The 17,789-nt window shown below is 32.9% G+C and overlaps 2 protein-coding genes across 3 annotated transcripts; one reads left to right on the forward strand and one right to left on the reverse strand.

The window, feature by feature from the left end:
* The first annotated feature begins 7,314 nt into the window (after positions 1 to 7,314).
* On the forward strand, positions 7,315 to 11,132 carry LOC8263853 (homeobox protein 5). Of its 2 annotated transcripts, none has more exons than XM_015726348.3 (4): positions 7,315 to 8,076; positions 9,560 to 9,603; positions 9,909 to 10,194; positions 10,519 to 11,132. In XM_015726348.3, the coding sequence occupies exons 1-4, from the start codon at positions 7,992 to 7,994 to the stop codon at positions 10,806 to 10,808; spliced, it is 705 nt and encodes a 234-aa protein (XP_015581834.2). In that variant the 5' UTR covers positions 7,315 to 7,991; the 3' UTR covers positions 10,809 to 11,132. The 2 variants fall into 2 exon arrangements, with proteins under 2 accessions (XP_015581834.2, XP_015581836.1); XM_015726350.3 differs by lacking the exon at positions 7,315 to 8,076 and adding an exon at positions 8,119 to 8,187.
* Positions 11,133 to 12,063: 931 nt separating this feature from the next.
* LOC107262168 lies at positions 12,064 to 17,763 on the reverse strand. Its single transcript, XM_015726361.3, has 3 exons — positions 17,311 to 17,763; positions 14,986 to 15,343; positions 12,064 to 14,716 (listed from the first exon to the last, which is right to left on the reverse strand). Exons 2-3 carry the CDS (start codon positions 15,330 to 15,332, stop codon positions 12,373 to 12,375), a joined length of 2,691 nt encoding a protein of 896 aa, XP_015581847.1. The 5' UTR covers positions 15,333 to 15,343; positions 17,311 to 17,763; the 3' UTR covers positions 12,064 to 12,372.
* Between the last annotated feature and the right edge of the window lie 26 nt (positions 17,764 to 17,789).

The following is a 17,789-nucleotide window of genomic DNA, read 5'->3' on the forward strand; positions in this document are numbered from 1 at the left end:
TGTCTATTAAAAGACATGATTTAGTTAATTGATTATTATTGTTATTTTAGTGAAAGATAAAATCCCTTTTTAATAAGTATGAAGACGAATTCAACTGATTCTGATTTTATAATTTAATTTTTAATACAATTATATATTATATAATTATATAATATTAGCTTTTTTCTATTATTATTTTAAGCAACAACAAAGTCCAATAATGTTTTCTTTCCGCAAGTAGATTTATAAGAAAGATAGACATACAACTTGTAATATTAATTCATTATTATCAAGGAAAATATCTAAGAGACCAAAGGGTTGGTTGCTATGAAAATTAAAAATTAAAAAATAAAAAATAAAATGTAAATGACAGGGCAACGAAACTTACCAACATTTTGGAGCCACATCTACCATACATAAATTTGATTTAACAATATTAAAATTATAAATATCTATAGTTTGTTGAGCTGGCCCCATTATTCTCCAATATTTTGACACATGACACTAACGTGATCATTATTTAATCACCAAACTAATTACATGATAACAACTATACCTGAATTGCTAGAAAACAATGATATCTATGTTTCTTCACTTTGGATAACAAAATCTTTCATGCAAATTGGGTGCATCAATTTTTTCATGCAATTGTTTTAAGGGCTTAATCTAACTAATAATGTATATAATTACGAGTAATTATATGATTTAAACATCTAAAGAAAAAAGAAAAAGAAAGCAGACTGAAAAGCTATTTTTAATGATAAATTCATGAAATTATTACATGGGTAAAAGATATATATATATATATATATATATATATATATATATATATATATTATTAACAGTTTAGTGCTTAAATTATTGTTTAGAATCTTATGTAACCTTCATTATCATTACAGGAATATAAAAAAGAAGAAAGAAAAAGGAAAAGAGAAGATATATGGATAGCCTTTATCAAACCCAGGAAATTTCAAGCATGAAACTACAAAAAGAGTTATGCTAAAGACAACAGAAAAATATAGCACATGGTATTACTGATACTTATCAACTAATTTCTTTTCTTTTTCTTAATCCAAGACTTATCAACTAATGTTAATGTCCCATTGGTAATACATTTCTTCATTTTTTATAAAGTTTTTCTCTTTTCATCAAGGTATTAATTAGGAATTGGCTTGATTAATATTCTTATATAGAATGAAGATATCTTAATATGAATCTTTTTCATTATCAAGCATTATTGATACTTCTAAAATAAATGTAGCAATTTGAATTTTAAAAAACATTTAATAAGAACGATATTTTTATCAATAAAAAAATAGAAAAAAAAAAGCCAATTATAGCAATTTTTACTAAATATACTCTTTTATGAAATATAAATATACTAAACTTTTTATATAACATAAATATATATTTTTTATATATTAAATCGATAAAATAATTAATATATTTAAATAATTAAATATTAATTATTTAATATTTATTATTTTGTTTATTTATAACAATATATATATTTAATGAGGTAAAAAAACTTTAGTATCTAAAAGAGAATAACTAAATTTTAATGAATACATAAGTCCATCACCGCACCATATTTTCAATTATTTTATTGTCATTATTAAAAGACTTGTCAGCGTATTGAAATTTTTAAGAAAGACGATGAGGTGGCATTTATTATATTCGGATAAACTCTTCCTGATGACAGCAATAGAAGAGCGTATATCAGACGCTTTCTTCGCCGGAATCCACTTTCTCTCTCTTTTTTTCTTTTTACTTTAATTTCCCTACTCCTTTTTTTCCTTTTATCTTCTTTCTTTACTCTTTTTGATTGATGGAATTTCATTTTCACCTTTACCGCATGATGTACCTAATCATGAGTAGTTAAGTTGGCCCCACAATATGACCCTCCGTGGCAAGATCAGGACCATTCAACCACGTCAGATAATAGACCAGCAGCTAACAAGCTGAACTTTATAGTGGTTTGAGAATTGCTAATTTGATTTATATTCTTAATTATGTAGCACACCTCGTATGGTTGTCTAATTGTAAAGATATATTTTTATTATATATTAAAAGGGTATAAATTCGATTTTGAAGAGAGACAGGATTTTAAGATATTTATATAGGTTATAAAATCATCTAATTTACGTATTAATTAATTTTTTTTTACTTGATTTCAAGATAGGTACTGTGATGACTGGCTTAAATTTTATTTCAAATTTAGCTATAATTTTATGATTATTTCGCAGTGAAAAAGAGCCTGTATGGTAAGTCCACCGGGACACTGCCATTAGTCACCCTTCTCCCTTTTTTAGACAAAATAAAAGGATTAGTTATGTTAGTACTTTAATTACTAATGATTTCTATGATTCTAAAAAGAAATGAGCCCTAATGAATGTGGTATTAAGTTTTTATCATTTTCCAATATAGCATTAACAAGTTTTAATCATTTTCCAATACAGCATTAACAAGTTTTGATCATTTTTTACCCAACAATCAGCCACCTAATTTATGTTTCTATTAACTAATGGGTCTTGGACACAGAGAAGAAATAGCAACTAATGGGCGTCTCTCCAGGTAAATTTGAAATGTTTTGCACAGTATTTACGCAATCTGCAGCATAGGAAAAGGACTGTTGGAGCAGCAGCGCACGCCAAAACCATCATGATTTCTGGCTGCTGGACCAACACTACTTAGCCTTTTCTGATTATTAATAGCACAATCGCAGTTCTTCATTAAGATTATCCTCTTGGGAAAGGAACCCAGCCCTGAATCGACCCGGTCAAGGCAGTGGGATCCTGCACCGAGTGAGTACTCAATAGAGTACGAAAACTGCTCCTGGGTCGCCATAAATTCCTGATGCTGCTCCTCCAAGGTTTTACTGACAATCTGAGAGCTATCCTAAAATATGTTCTTAAAGCAAGCATCATTGTAATGCACATTGCCTTGAAAATCATCTGATCCAACCGTCAGAGGAGGAAGCAGCCAAACATTCCTAACTCTTGTGCAAGAGAAGGGACAGATGCACAGAAGGACAAATTAAGATTTTCTCTAAAATTTTTCCCTTGTGGGAAGACGACGACCAATATTGAGTTTCCACATGAAGAATTTTACCCTGTTTAGCACTGAAAGCTTCCGAATTACCCTCTAAACCTTATCAGGGAACACCATGGAGGCCAAACAACATGTCTGTCATTAGGTCTACACATAGAGGAAAGCAATCTGATAACCAGATTTCACAAGACTAGCACCTGATTTTGAGTAAAAAGGACGAGTTTTATTATTCGTTTTTTCAAATTGGGTTACTAAAAGTAATTAAAATCAGTTGAAAAGAATATATTCAGAATTGTAGTTGTTCTTGGTTACTTTTAGAATATAAAAGTAAATAACTTGCAAAAATTTATATGTAACATTACAAAATTTATCTGCATATCAATTACTATGATAAAAATCATAATCTTATATTTTTATCGTATAAGAACTTCAATTGTGACTCCACTGGTTCAGGTTTCTGTAAAGGAGTGGTCAATTGATGTGTAAATTTCACCCTTTTCTCTCTAGCCTGACTCAAACTTCAATGTGGAAGAATTATTAATTTCTTTTTCTATTTAGTATTCAGCGTGGTGCTCTAGAAAGTTCTGGTGATGGCAGGCTGTTCAGCATAATTTTGGCTAGCTATAGAATGTTGTTTAAAAAGGAAAAGGCATTTATAAATGTCAAACTATGTAATTTGCTGCTCACTAAACACATGTTATTCCTGAAACCTACAATACCTATGTTATATGCTAAGAAACACACGTTATACAAAACATTTAAATGAATAAATTATATCCCTTCACTTATAATTTATGATAATATATAGTGGGCATTCTAGAAAATTTAATGAGTAGAGTGAAAAGATTTAATATGAATTAAAAAATATAAAAACTAATAAATTTCAGAAAAAGTTTGTCAATATGAATAAAATAAAAAAAATATTAGAAATTAAGAATTAAAAATAAAAATATCAGAAATAAATTTATGAAAACTTGAGAATTATAAATAATTATAAATATCAGTGAAAATAATAAATAAAATTTAGAATAAAATTTAAAAATAATTAATTTTAAATTATTGAATTATGTAGAAATCTATAGACTCAAAAATTAGAAACGAGAGGAGTGTGAATGGGTTAATAAGAATCAATTCTAATTTGGGCTTAATTATCAGCATGAGTCAAGTGAAGTTAATGGGTTTGCCATTTTATATTATAGACTCTTGCATATTTTTTTATATATCCGATGTGGGATAATCTTTGCATTCTTCAACACTCACTCCTCGAGTGCAACTTGCAACTGATAATATTATATGGACTGGGCTAACTCAAAGGTCAATATAAATCTAAAGTGTTAGACGATATAATTCACAAGTTAAACAAGTTATGGGATAAGTACATTCTCAGACTTTGATACTATGTAGAAATCCATAGACCCAAAGATTATAAATGAGAAGAGTGTGAATGGATTAATAACAATCAATTCTAATTTATGCTTAACCCTCGCATCTTTCAACAAATTCTAATGGGTCTGCAAATTCGGAAAATTAACACTAATACTTCAATTTCTTCTTCTTTTCTTTCCTTTTCTTTTTGTTTTCAACATCAGTAATCAAGTTTCATTAAAATAGTGAGCCCAAAGGGCTAGTTTACAAGGCGAAGCTCGAGTAGAAGATACAGGAAATAAAGACATAGTATTGTTACACTTGGTCTTTTAATAAGAGAGGACCACCAACCATAGGGAGGGAAAAGTCGTTCCTTTAGTATTCATTACAACACTTTCCAGATACACCACCCCACGCACAGATATTGGCAAAGATGAAGAGACTAAAAAGCCAAAATCATGAGGCCAATCAAGGAGGGGAGAGGGGGTTAGATAGGTCCCCAAATGAGCCGAGCCGAGCCGCTGACGAACTATTTGAAATTCAGCTCGATAAAATTTTATTTGAGTTCATTCGTTAGGATAAACAAGTCGAACTCAAACTTCATTTATAAACTCGTTTATTAAATGAGTCAAACTCGAATTTAGTAATGCTCAGCTTGTCTGAGCTCGCAAGCTAACTCGTGCATTAATTTAATAAATAAATAATATATTTTAATTAAAAAAATAAATAAATAAATAATAAGAACTCAAGTTTTATTATATTAAAGTAATAAAACACGAGTAAATATTTTTACAATAAACTTAATGTGAAGCTTGTAGATAGAATAATAACTATTATAAATTAACGTTGAAGATATTATAGTCTAATTGATAAATGAAATGTACTAACATGAGTAAATATTTTTGTAATATGCTTAATGTGAAGTTTTTGAAGTTATGAGTTTGAGATATAGATGGATTTAAAATGAATTTGAAATAGAATTCTATGGAGCTCGTTGAACTCTTTTTTTTATGAAGAATTTGATTTAATTATTTTAGTTTATAAATTTATATTCATATTTTGCTTTTGCATATAATTTATTTATAATTATAAAACTTACAGTTATATATTTGGCAAAATTGAGTTTATTTAACGAGTTTGAATCCAGCTTGTTTAACGAGTTTGAAACCGAGCCGAACCCGAGTTTAGCTCGTTTATATGTAATATCGAACTAATTATAAACTAAACTCGAAACAAGTTCAAACATATCAAAATTACAATGAACCAAGTTTGAATTATAAAATAAAAAAAAAATTAATCGAGGTCAAACTCAGTTAAATATTTACAAGTCAAATACCAACATTAAAAATGTCTACAAAAACCCACCAAGCACACTCCTTTAGGGTCCGAACTATAGGTTCATCAATGGCATTGTAAGACATTTGCTTTAATATAACATAGAAGTTACTCTGTTGTGCATGAAATAGGTGTGGTGATATGATAAAAGATTTCTTATTATTTAATTAATTTTTGAATTAAAATATTGAATAAACAGTTGTATGAAAACTTTCATAATTTTATCAAATATATTCTAAATTAATTAAAATAACTCTAAATATATATATATATTAAAAAATAATCAATAGATATTTAGAGCGATTTGTTTGAGAAAGATTCCTTCTCTCTTGTGAGAAATTATATCTGTTGGCGTGAGAACACCACATCAAAGTAATTTTTAAATTTGGAAAGAGAAGAAAATATGGCACAAATATAAATAATTTCATAAATTATTACCGTTTATTTTTTTATATTTTTTCTCGCTACTTTCACCATCTCTAATATGCCAGTAAAATTAAAAGTAAAATCGTGGAAGCATTTAAAAATATTGTAGAATATTTGATTGGGTGATATAGATTTAAATTTTGAAAATATTATTATATTATGAAACAGATATTTCATTTTTATTAATTTGTTAAATTTATTTGTTATTTTTATGATATGATTAAACTAATTTCCTTCCAAAGGAGATTAAAAATGATGACAAATTATTTATTTGATTATTAAATTAAATATTTGGATATGTAAAACTGAAACAATTCTCTTGCTCTTTGTATCTCTACCGTCTTCTTAGCACAGAAACGGAGTTAAACTGAATCATAAATTTATATAATGTAAATAAATTTGAATAACTTCATACAATTTGGCCCATGTTAATAGGCACAGCAATGGAATTAAAAATACTCTTAGTAAGAAATATGTCATAGAATTACTATTGGATCAATCAAAATTTAAAATTTATCTAAATTTTTAAAATATTAGCTTTTTATAATTATATCGTCAATAATTCAAAAAATGGATTGTCCATAACAAATTTAATGGATAATGAAAATATCTAACTCGTTGATTCAAATTTACTTAAATAATTATCTCATAGAATAATGTATTTTCATTTTTTCTTTTTCAAAAAGTGAGTTATATGTGGTTTATTTTTGACATATTATGGATTAATTATAATTTTTCTAATGGTAAATTGGTCTTATTGAACCTACAAAAATAATAAGTTAGAGGGTCCAAACAATGTGTTCATAAAATCAGTGTAAAGTGTAATTTTTGAGACTAAAAGTCAAATGTTTAAAAAGGAGTATAGATTTATAGTAAACCAGAACATCATAGGCTAAAGCAGAAGCAGTGGAATAAATGGGTCCTATATTGTAGGAAGTGGTAATCCTGCGGTTTGAATGTGTGTGCAGTCGTCGATCGATCTACTCCCTTTCAAGCCTATCCACACATTCTCGTTAGCAACCTTTTTATGCTTTAAACGATTTATTTTAAAAAATGAAAAATTAATTTATTTTAAAAAATCATAATAAAAAAAATTAGAACGTAAAAGCAAAATTTTCCTCACACTTTCCCTTACTTTTTGTAAAAAAACCCTACGGTTCTCATCTTAGTATCGGACTTGATATTTTCTCACTCAGACGGGCTGAGCGGATCCTTTAGCCCGAAGGGCTATTTCTCCAATTACACATTACCATATTTTCAATCACCAAAAGAATCAAGGACTGAGTATGATGATGGTGATGGTGATGATGGTGATGGACGGATCGAGGACGTTCACGTGTCGCCGCAGCAGTTAAAAAGATTATAGAAAAGGAAAAATTTAGCCATGAGAAAGCACTCTCTTCTTCTTGATCTCTCTTTGTATTTTATCTGTCTTTATTTCCATGAAAGCGCCCACTCTTCCCCACGTTTCTTTCTTCCTTTCTTAACCAGAAACTGCTAACTAATGCCAAAGCTAACCTATAAATAACCTTAACAATTAACAGTTACATTCGCACTCTCTCTGTTGGCGCGCGTGCTTCTTATTTTCTTTTTAGTACCAAGTAGCAGCAACAGACAACCGTACACGTTCGTTCCTTCGTTCATAAAAGCTAAAGCCCCTCAACACCACCACCACCACCACCTTACACCTTTCACCTTTGTCCGTTTCCTTCCCACTTCTCTTCACCACCGCTAATTAATCTGCCTCAGAACCCTACGATTCTTCAATCAATTCTTGACCCTTAACCTCACATTGCATTGCACTCCACCGCTTTTCTTTTCTTTTCTTTTTTATCATGGGAAAGAGAAAGATACCTTCTTCTACTCCTAATAATAATAATAATAATAATAATAATAATAATAATAATCCTTCTTCTTCGGGTACGTTATCTTTTCTTTTTTTGGTTCTTGTACTTTCCCTATTCTTTTCTTTGGTGCGTTTCCTTGTACGGTTTATTGGGGAAAATTGTTGAATGTGATTTTCTTTTTGAGGTGGGTTTTTCTATATCTTGTTGGAAACTGATGGATTACTTGGGGGAATTATATCAAGACTTGATTTTTCTTTCAATAGTTTGTACCTTTTTTCTCTTTACAGCAAAATGGAGAATTTAGGGTTTGGTTTGTTTTGTTTTAGTGCGTGCTAGTATTTTGTGGTTTTCTTTTGCGCGATAAGGTCGAATTCAATGCTTAATTTGTCTCTGTTTTGGTTGAGATTGTATTTGGATTCGATGATCATGGCTACTTTATCTCTTTCTTTATCTCTCTTTTATTTAATCTTTTTGTAGGAACAAGATTTGATTATTTTTCACTGTCTTATGCTAAATGGTGATATGAGCATCCTAGCGGATAATGCTTATATTGCAACTTGTAGAGGTAAAGTGAGTAATTGTGCTAGACAATAAACTTTAGAGAATGGACTTGGAGTGTCTAAAAGCTAATTCTGTAATGGAGGTCTAAAATTGTCTATTCAATCCATCAATTCAAGTTGCAAAGAAAGAGGACAAAAGAAGAAGAATTGAAGAAAGAGGGAGGGAACGGGTACAAATAGATAATTCCTATTGATGCGGTCTATTAAATAAACAATATAATGCTTTGAGTTTGTATTTTGGCATAGAACACATTTATCGAGTCATGTCCTGAACCCTCTTTGGATTGATATTGAGTGTCTACTTGGAAAGTTTTGGATACTATTAGAAAGTGATTGTATTATTTACTTTCTATGGGAGCAACTTGTTCCTCGATGATTGAAGGATTTTTTGAACTATCTCCATGAAATTCCTATTCTGGCCTAAGGAAACTGTAAGACCTTTTAATTCCTCAAGCTTTATTAATAGTTTTCCCAGAATTTGATTGAAGAGGATTCTTTCTATCCTTGCCACTTTAGCTATCTCATAGTCTACTGGAAAATTGATGAGACCTTGTTTCCCTGGTTGGCTCCGTTCTGTCCCCTTCTTAACCCATCATTGCTGTACGTTTTTCAGGCTGCTTTCCTGGGGAACCTTTAGTCAATCTTCTACATTGTTAATTTTTATGCATATTCTGCATTCATGGTTAAAATGACTTCCTCATTTTATGGCATTACCTCTTTGTTATGTTTTTGACCCTCAATTGTGTTTACTCCTTTCTTTGATGTTTGAGTGGTTAGTTATCATGTCTGCCTCTGATGTTAGTGCTTGCTTCTTGCTATATCATTTGATGCTTCCCTTGCATTTGCTCGTGGCCTAGTCTTGAAAAGAATTTTAGTATTTGTTATAAAAAATTGTGAATTAAGATGGAAAACCAGGTGCAGGTTTAGCTAATTTGTGTTCCATGTACAGATGATTGGCATGTAAATGCTAATTATGTCTATTTATGAATTTTGCAGACAACATGCCATGCTCTTCTGGAGCAGAATTATTATCTAGCAAGGTTAGTTTTTATCTTTCCATCAATAAGGAATTCCAACGGGCACTTGAATTCTTGATTTTGAATCAATGCCATTGTTAGTTTGTGACTTTCATGTCATACTTCATTGTTTCCTTCTATTGTCCCTCAATTCGCAGTTATACAAAATGAACCTTGTGCTAACAATCTTTTGGCTGATAAGTTGGAAACTTGGGTGCTCAAAGTTATATCTATTGTAATATAGCTGACAATGGACCTTACCGTCCCCTGTTTTTGTTCCAGGTGCTTGATGACTGGATTTTAATTCTCATTAGTTATTCTTTTTGCAGAAGTCTTCTCATTTACATGAATCTAGTGAATTAAAGCCTCTTTCACCTGGAATGGATGTCACAGATAGGGCTGTAAAGCTGTTGAATGCACATCAGCATTACAATGTTGGTCGCACTATGTTTTTGAAACGATCACGTCATTACTATGGTCATCACTATTCTCGAAGGAACTCAGGGAACCACGCTAATGCCTCAACTTCTCATGGAAAGAATACCTCTTCACACAATGACAGACTTCCCTTCAAGTTGATTAGTCACTCTGGTTCAGAGCTTGGATACCATACAGGTGATGCATTCATGATATGTGACAATGGATTTGACACTGTATCTTGCAGTACTTTAATCTTTGGAACGTAGGTCACTTAGGGGGAAAAGATGCCTGCATTTGCATACCGTGTAATAAATGGGATACTTAACTAATTTTTATAACCTTGTTGCTGGTGAAAGCAAGAAATTATATTATTTGTTTTGGCATGCAGTTGAAATTCCAAGTAGATCAAATGTAACAAAAACCTACTTTTTGTTGGTATCAAGTGTGAATGCAACTTATGATTCAGAAATCAGCCTCTTGCATTTTCTTGCACTGACTTCAATCTTTCTCCTTTCTCAGAGAACAGGGGAAAAGCATTTGGCAGGCCTGATAGGATTAGGCTTAGTTCCTTGGTAATGGATTCATCTGATCCAGTGAAAATGATATGCGGGATCTGTCAGAAGCTGTTAAGACGGAAATCATATTTTCTTGGAGACGCACTCTCTTCTGGGGGATGCTCTATTGTGGCTGTTCTAGTCTGTGGTCATGTTTATCATGCAGATTGTCTGGAGCATAGAACAAGTACTGAAGAAATATGCGATCCCCGCTGTCCATTGTGCTCTGGCGAGTTCTCAAGAGGACAAGAGTAATGTACATATTTGACTTCACTTTTATGATATACTAATTAGCTAGGACAGACCAGATATACTTAGATGGACACCTTAGGCAGAAACATAGGTGGCTGATTTAGTATATAGAAGTCAGGATGGAGATTCAAGACTCGCATTCTTTTGCAAATGTCTCATTAAATGCTAAGATATGTAAAAGAAGCGATTCGCTTTTCATGCTTCATTTTGTATCTTTAGTTCTGGTGGGAAGCACTGTGTTTTTGTCAAGTGTGATTTTACCAATAATGATCTGACCTTATGTTGTAAAAGTTCACAATATATTATATAGATTTGCTTCAGCGTGCATTAAAGTGTCTAAGCAGTTATAACTGCAGATTTTCCCTTATGTGTGGTAGCTTTCAGATGGTCTCATCAGCTTTCAATTGATACCCTACTTGAGGTTTCAATTCCTTTTCCCCAGTTGTGATGGAATAATTTATGGGTAAAGGGTGATTTGTTTCTAGGGAAAGGTTCGCTAAACTAAAATATATGATAAGTGGTATCGCAAAATAATATCTATTTCTACTCAATTCATCTTTGTCTTTTCATTAACTGTGTGTTTAAGGGTCAGTTTCAGTTACTTGGGTTTTGCTCAATTATTTTTCTAAAATTAATTGTCTTTATACAATTATCATTTTGTGCTGTCAATCTCTGAGCTAAGTTAGAACGCAAATGTGATGGCAATTAAGTTTTACTTTTATTAAAATCTATTTGTTCGTTGTCGTGCAAACGTTTTATTCTCTATGCTTAATGCTAATTGAAATTTAAGTTACTCCATATAAAATTCATGTATTCACGTAAATGTATATTTGTTTTTAAAATTATAAAACTAAAGCAACAATGTTTAAGAATATAATAATACGATTTACAACTTTGATGGGAAAGACTCTTACGCAATGCCCATGCTTAAACAATTTAATCATATCCTTAATTATAAGTCTATCTTCCCTATTTCACTTTCATGAAAGGCAGGGGGTATCTACTTTAAACAAACTTCAGTTCATCCAAGACGAATTTGAGTTATAGTTTTAAAAGAAGATGCTAGAAAATCAGAGAAAAAAAAAAAGAAAGAAAGGAAGAAATAACAGAGGCCAATTTTCATTACCTGAAGCTTGGAGAAAAAAAAATTATTGTGACCATTAACCTATTTGGCATTAGATTCTCATAACCTTTACATATCAAGAACATGATAGTTAACATTACCATTCATGATTCATTCGTGTAACTAAGGACACAATTCAGCAAAATGAGCTGCTTATTTAGAATAACAAATTTCAACACTGGAAGAAACTCTTGCACATGAAACATTACTACACAATGCAATGTCCTAAACCACTGTCAATTGATGATACACAAAGCAGAGCACCTAAAATTTGTATATCATCAAGAAACTAAGTAACCTCCATAAAAGAAATAGAAGCTGTACAATGTTAAATAAACATGGACAAGGAAATACAGACATAGAAAACTTCTACCTTTTCCCCTTGATTAATTCATTAAGGATTGTCAGGAAATTAGCTTGGCTCTAACTGCCAGGACACAACAACTATAAGGGTTCCTTGCAGGTGGCCTTATTGTGCCCTTCTCCCTTGCACTTGCTGCAAGTCATTACCCTTCTCAGTTCATCGATTCTTTTAATTGGTTTCTCCTTTGGTTGGGGTGGCGGCTTTGGAGTAGTAGGAGGAAGGACAGGCCTTGCTCCCAAGGCGTCTTCTTCTTCGTCCACTGGCTTGGAAGTGTCTAAAACAGGATTTATGGACTCAGAATAAGTTGAACGGAAGTTATCAGCTGTGAAGTACTTTGAACAATAATCATACACACTAATCCCTTTGCGATTGAAGACAGCAACAGTGTGGCTGCAAGGTAACCCGGTCAATTTCCACTGCAGACAGGTACAGTCCCTTTTTACAAGATCCACAACATGAATGGAATCGTCATGAACCTCAAATAGGGTATCAGATGAAAATAACACTTTAAAAGCAAGTGCTTTTAGAGCTTCATCATGTAGTTTTTGCTCCTTGGATGGAGTAAGCTTTGTAGTCCACCCATTTGAATCCGTTTGACGTTTGTGAATCAACTCCATCATTTTGCATCCGAGTGCTTCTACCTTTTGTACAATAGGCAGCTCTCGTACTTCTTCAATCCAATTAGCATATATCTCTGCAATATTTACTGGAACATGAGTATAATGCTCACCCTTAAATAATGCATTTGTCCAATATTGTGGCTCAATCTGCACAAGCCAATCGTATGCTTTTGAAGAAACCTGTTTAATTTGCTCAGTGAACATCTTGAAACCATCAAGTCGAACTGCGTGTGCAGCACGCAATAAGCTTACAGGCAAAGCAGCTTTCCCTTCTCCCTCGAATGGCCCTTTTAAATTTCTCCTGAAGTTCTCCAGCAGGTGGTATATAGAATAACCATGGTGAGCATTCTCAAATATTTCAAGCACAGATTTCATTAATCCCTTCTCATTATCAGAGACAAAAGTTATGGATTGTGAAGTTGAAATTGCAGATCTCAACTGCTCCAAAAACCAATGCCAATTATCATCATTCTCAATGTCTACAATAGCAAATGAAAATGGAAAAGCATCATCATTCCCATCTAATGCAGTAGCTGTCAACAAAACCTCGTGGTATCTTGATCTGAATGATGTAGAATCAAGAAACAGAAGTGGGCGGCACCCATTCTCGAAACCGTGTATAGAGGCATGAAAGGATACAAAAAGACGTCGAAATTTGCTGATATCATCAATCTCAAGCTTCACAAAACTACCAGGATTTGCCTCCATCATCTTGTCACAAAACCAAGGCAACTGGGTATAGGACTCTTTATATGAACCTTGAAGTTGCTCCCTTGCTTCTTCAATTCCTCGCCGCACTTGTGAGTAGTGCAGTTCAATCCCAAAATCCTGCATAATTGCATTAGCAATGTCCCTGGGTTTGTGATGTGGGTTCTCCCTCAACCTGCCCTTTATAATGCTGACCAGCCAACTCTTTGTTGGATGAGCAGCCTTCCAAGATTCCCCTCCACATGTATGTTCATTATTCATCTTCTTTATCCTAAATATTTCAGCAGATGGAACCCATGATGCATGAATTGACCAAGAACAGCCTTCAGCCGCACATATACCACTTGCACGGCTGGTATCGTTCTTTTTTAGCTTATACATGAAACGATTTGCAATGGCATATTTCTGCAGCACATCCCTGAATTCAGCTACACTTTTAAATTCTTGGCCTACACCAATAATTCCATCTTTCCAAGAGGCAATCATTTGTTCCAAAGAAACATCTTGAGCGCTGACATCGTCATAGATGATATCAGTAGATGAATGATGAGAATTGTCCATCTCTACCCATGGTACAACATCAGATTCCTTTAGTTGCTTGACATCAACATTTACAATACCAGTATCATGATTCCAAGAATCATGATTCCATGTATCATAATTCCGAGAACCCTTCTTGCGCTTAGTACTTTCTCTCGTCTCCTGCACAATTTCGATGTCAGAAACAATTGTAGGACCATTGGCTCCAATTTTCCATGATGCTGTGCGCCTTCTCTTCTTAACAGTATCAGCAGGGGTACCACTCGTATCATTTGTAACTGGGCTGTGGACAGTTGCATCACCAGCACGAGCAGCTGAGCGAGTACCGGCACGAGCAGCCGATCGAGTATCACCACGAGCAGCTGAGCCAGTACCGACCCGAGCAACTGAGCGACTACCCGCACGAGTAATTGATCGATTACCAGCACGAGTAATTGAGCGACTACTGGCACGAGCAACTGTGGGGGTACTGGCACAATCAATTGGGGGAGTACTGGCAGCATCTTGAGAAGCCATAATTGCAGGCACAGTCTCAGCCTGTTTTAAGCCGGATGATCTGCAAGTGACAACCAAATAAGTCAAAGCAAGTGAAAAGGGAAAAGAGAAAGGTGATACAATAGTAATAAATTACAATTGAATAACCAAAACAAAAGCAGTGAACTGACAAATTATTTTGAGACATTTCAGCAATAAACCCAATATACTTTGCAGTATTGTCAATGGTATTCTACCATATGTTATCCAATAACAACTCCAACAAAATGGCAATCACGAGAGTTAGCACCTAAGCTCCTAGAAATAAGATATCAAGGAAGGAAAATACACCTGCTAGCAAGCATATGTACATCCTCATAATTAAAACCTTCTTTCCCAGTTGCAAAGATATCTGCAGTAACCGAGTCCACATGAAAATCATACATCCTCTTTAGGTCTTTGTCATTAGCTAAAGTAATGAGGGTCCGCCTATTTCCAGGAAGAAAGTACTTGATGGACAATGATTTATATTCAAAATTACACATCTCAGCCAACTTTAGCTTGAGATCATCAAACACAGTTTCATGATTGACATCTAAAGCGTGTGCCTCTCCACCAGTATATGATAAACATCCATCAGCGCTTGTCACAAATTCACCCCCACACTGGCAGATCAGTATTAGCTTGTTCTTTGGCATTGAAATTGCTTCTGCAATCCAAATAAACAACTATTACATAAAAAAGAAAAAGAAAGAAATATATAGTAGATGTTCCTCCAATTTCTATGCTTCTCTGTGTAAAATAATTCCAATGGACAGTTGAGTTTGATAATTAGCAGTTACTTGCAAAAGCGAACAACAATAGCAGATCTACTAGTGGACTATGGGAGACCATACAGGGAAAAAAAAAAAGAAGTATTCGTCTCTCTCTCTCTCTCTCTATTTATATATATATATATATATACACATTATTATTATAATACTTCATTCATAGGATTATTTACTATTTAATACTTTTGTTAATATTTTCTTCCTTTTTATGAAGAAAATTTAAAATAATAATTTATGCGCATAACACGCATGACGAGCAATACAAGTGTGTGTGTGTGTGTGTGTGTGTGTGTGTGTGTGTGTGTGTGTATAAGCTGCAAAATTTTAAATGTTGATACACAAGCTCGCCTTATTGGAAAATAACAGAATAAATAGTGTTAAATAATCATAAATTAATTCCAAGTTACAATTAATATAATTTTTTTATCTGAAATTTCTCGCTTAAAATGCAGATTAATGTCTTAAGCTATATATTCTATTTATCCAAAGATCAATATTTAATAAACAAATAGAAAGAAAGGTTACTTAGAATAAGAAAGAAGAAAAGAAAAAAAAAAACTCTTCCAGTCCAATAATGGAAGTCCCAGTTTCCAAATGCATCCTAGGAGAATTTGTTTCTCTTTCTGACAGAATGCTTAAACTTTGTACCTAGAGATATCCCTATCATATAGAAATAGCATCCGCTGATGGTCTCAAGCAAAGTATAGCATCAAACAGTGATCCCATTAAGCATATTTCCAAATGGTGTAGAGAAGTATTGCAGTGTAAGCACGTACACTATGCTACAGGATATCAAGTTATGGGCAACACTGGTTTGGCCTCTCAAAATTAGATGTCTAGCTCCGTCATTGACCATGAAGACAATGACAATAAATTTAGGGTAAACGCATAAAACACAACTTAGAAATTCAATAATTCTTGCTTTGAAATAAGTAAAACATATGCAATCAGCCAGTCACCACCAATTTGAGAATAATTATGGCTAGGTTCATCAAGAGAGAGCAATCATATGCATGAGCTGCACGAAGCAATTCACTGCACTTTTAGGGTCTTTAGACAGGATGCAAAAAAACCTCCGACGAAAATAAAATTTATCAATTTCTATGTAATCCAGAGCAATAAACCCATATTTATCTGTGACAGACTAGACATCAACATAATCTAAGCAAAAACAGACTAGTTTTTGCATTGCATCGTGACATGCCCTTCAATAAATTATTAACACATAAAACCTCCAGCACTAGTGTAGTTACGACATTCAAAGAAGAAAAGAGAGATAAAAAAAAAAAAAAAACTAATAGCAAATAACCAGCCAAACCATCAAGTAAATAATAATAGCAGAATAGCTAACAAACAAAGAGAAACAAGACAGGTTTTAGTGACTGAAAAAGATTAAAGTCAACCGCTTCAAAGATGTCCGTACACACTATCTCCATTACGAACTAGGTACAAAGCATGAAGAGACATAGCACATAAGGAACAAAGCTCTTAAAAACACCAAAGATCACAACAATTTTACTACTTCCAGCTACTAAGCATAACATGCATTATCACTAAACACAGTTTCCATATCATAATTGAACCCCAAACTCAAAGAGAACATGGTCCAGTGCTGGTCAACTTTAAGAAATATTAGCTCAAAAATGGAGTTTGCATCTTTGATCAACTCGTTATTGTTTTCTACTAAAGAAAAGAAAATTTAATAAAATCCCCACAAAGTTGAAACATCTAAAATATCAAAATTGAACCAAATAGAACGGAACTGAATGATAAAATTAGCGTTAAGAAGGTGATAAAAAAAAAAATCCGAGAGGATTAGCGTGTAAAAGAGAGAAAAAGAGCTTACCAGAGAGGAAGAGAAAGGGAATTTGAGAATGAAGGAAACCCTAGAAATTGGGGGACTTGTGGAATTAGTGGAAAAGGGGAAAAGGAGTGAAATTATCCAAGTAAAGAAGAGAGAGGACGTTTTGGCAAAATGAAACAATAAAAGTAGGGTTATAGTTTGAACTCAGATAAGTTTCGAGTGGTTGTTTTGGAAATTTGGTGACAAGGGGGAAGCGCTAAGGTGGAAAATGGTGCACATTTGGACTCTGACACCCGCCACATGTGGCATTTTCTTTTCTTTTTTTTTTTTTTTTTTTGTTAAAGCACTTTTCATTTTTGTTTTGATTTTTTTATATTTCGAAAACTAATGTATAGTTTTCTTGGCTCTGCAGAGATTAACGGATTGGGAATGGTGATGGGTTCAAGTATCTCGGGATCGGGTCGTACGTACCCGTTTGGTTTCGGAGTTGAGTAGTTTATAGCCGGATCTAGATATATTTT

The sequence above is a fragment of the Ricinus communis genome, chromosome 3 (assembly GCF_019578655.1).
Source record: "Ricinus communis isolate WT05 ecotype wild-type chromosome 3, ASM1957865v1, whole genome shotgun sequence".
Lineage (NCBI taxonomy): Eukaryota > Viridiplantae > Streptophyta > Magnoliopsida > Malpighiales > Euphorbiaceae > Ricinus > Ricinus communis.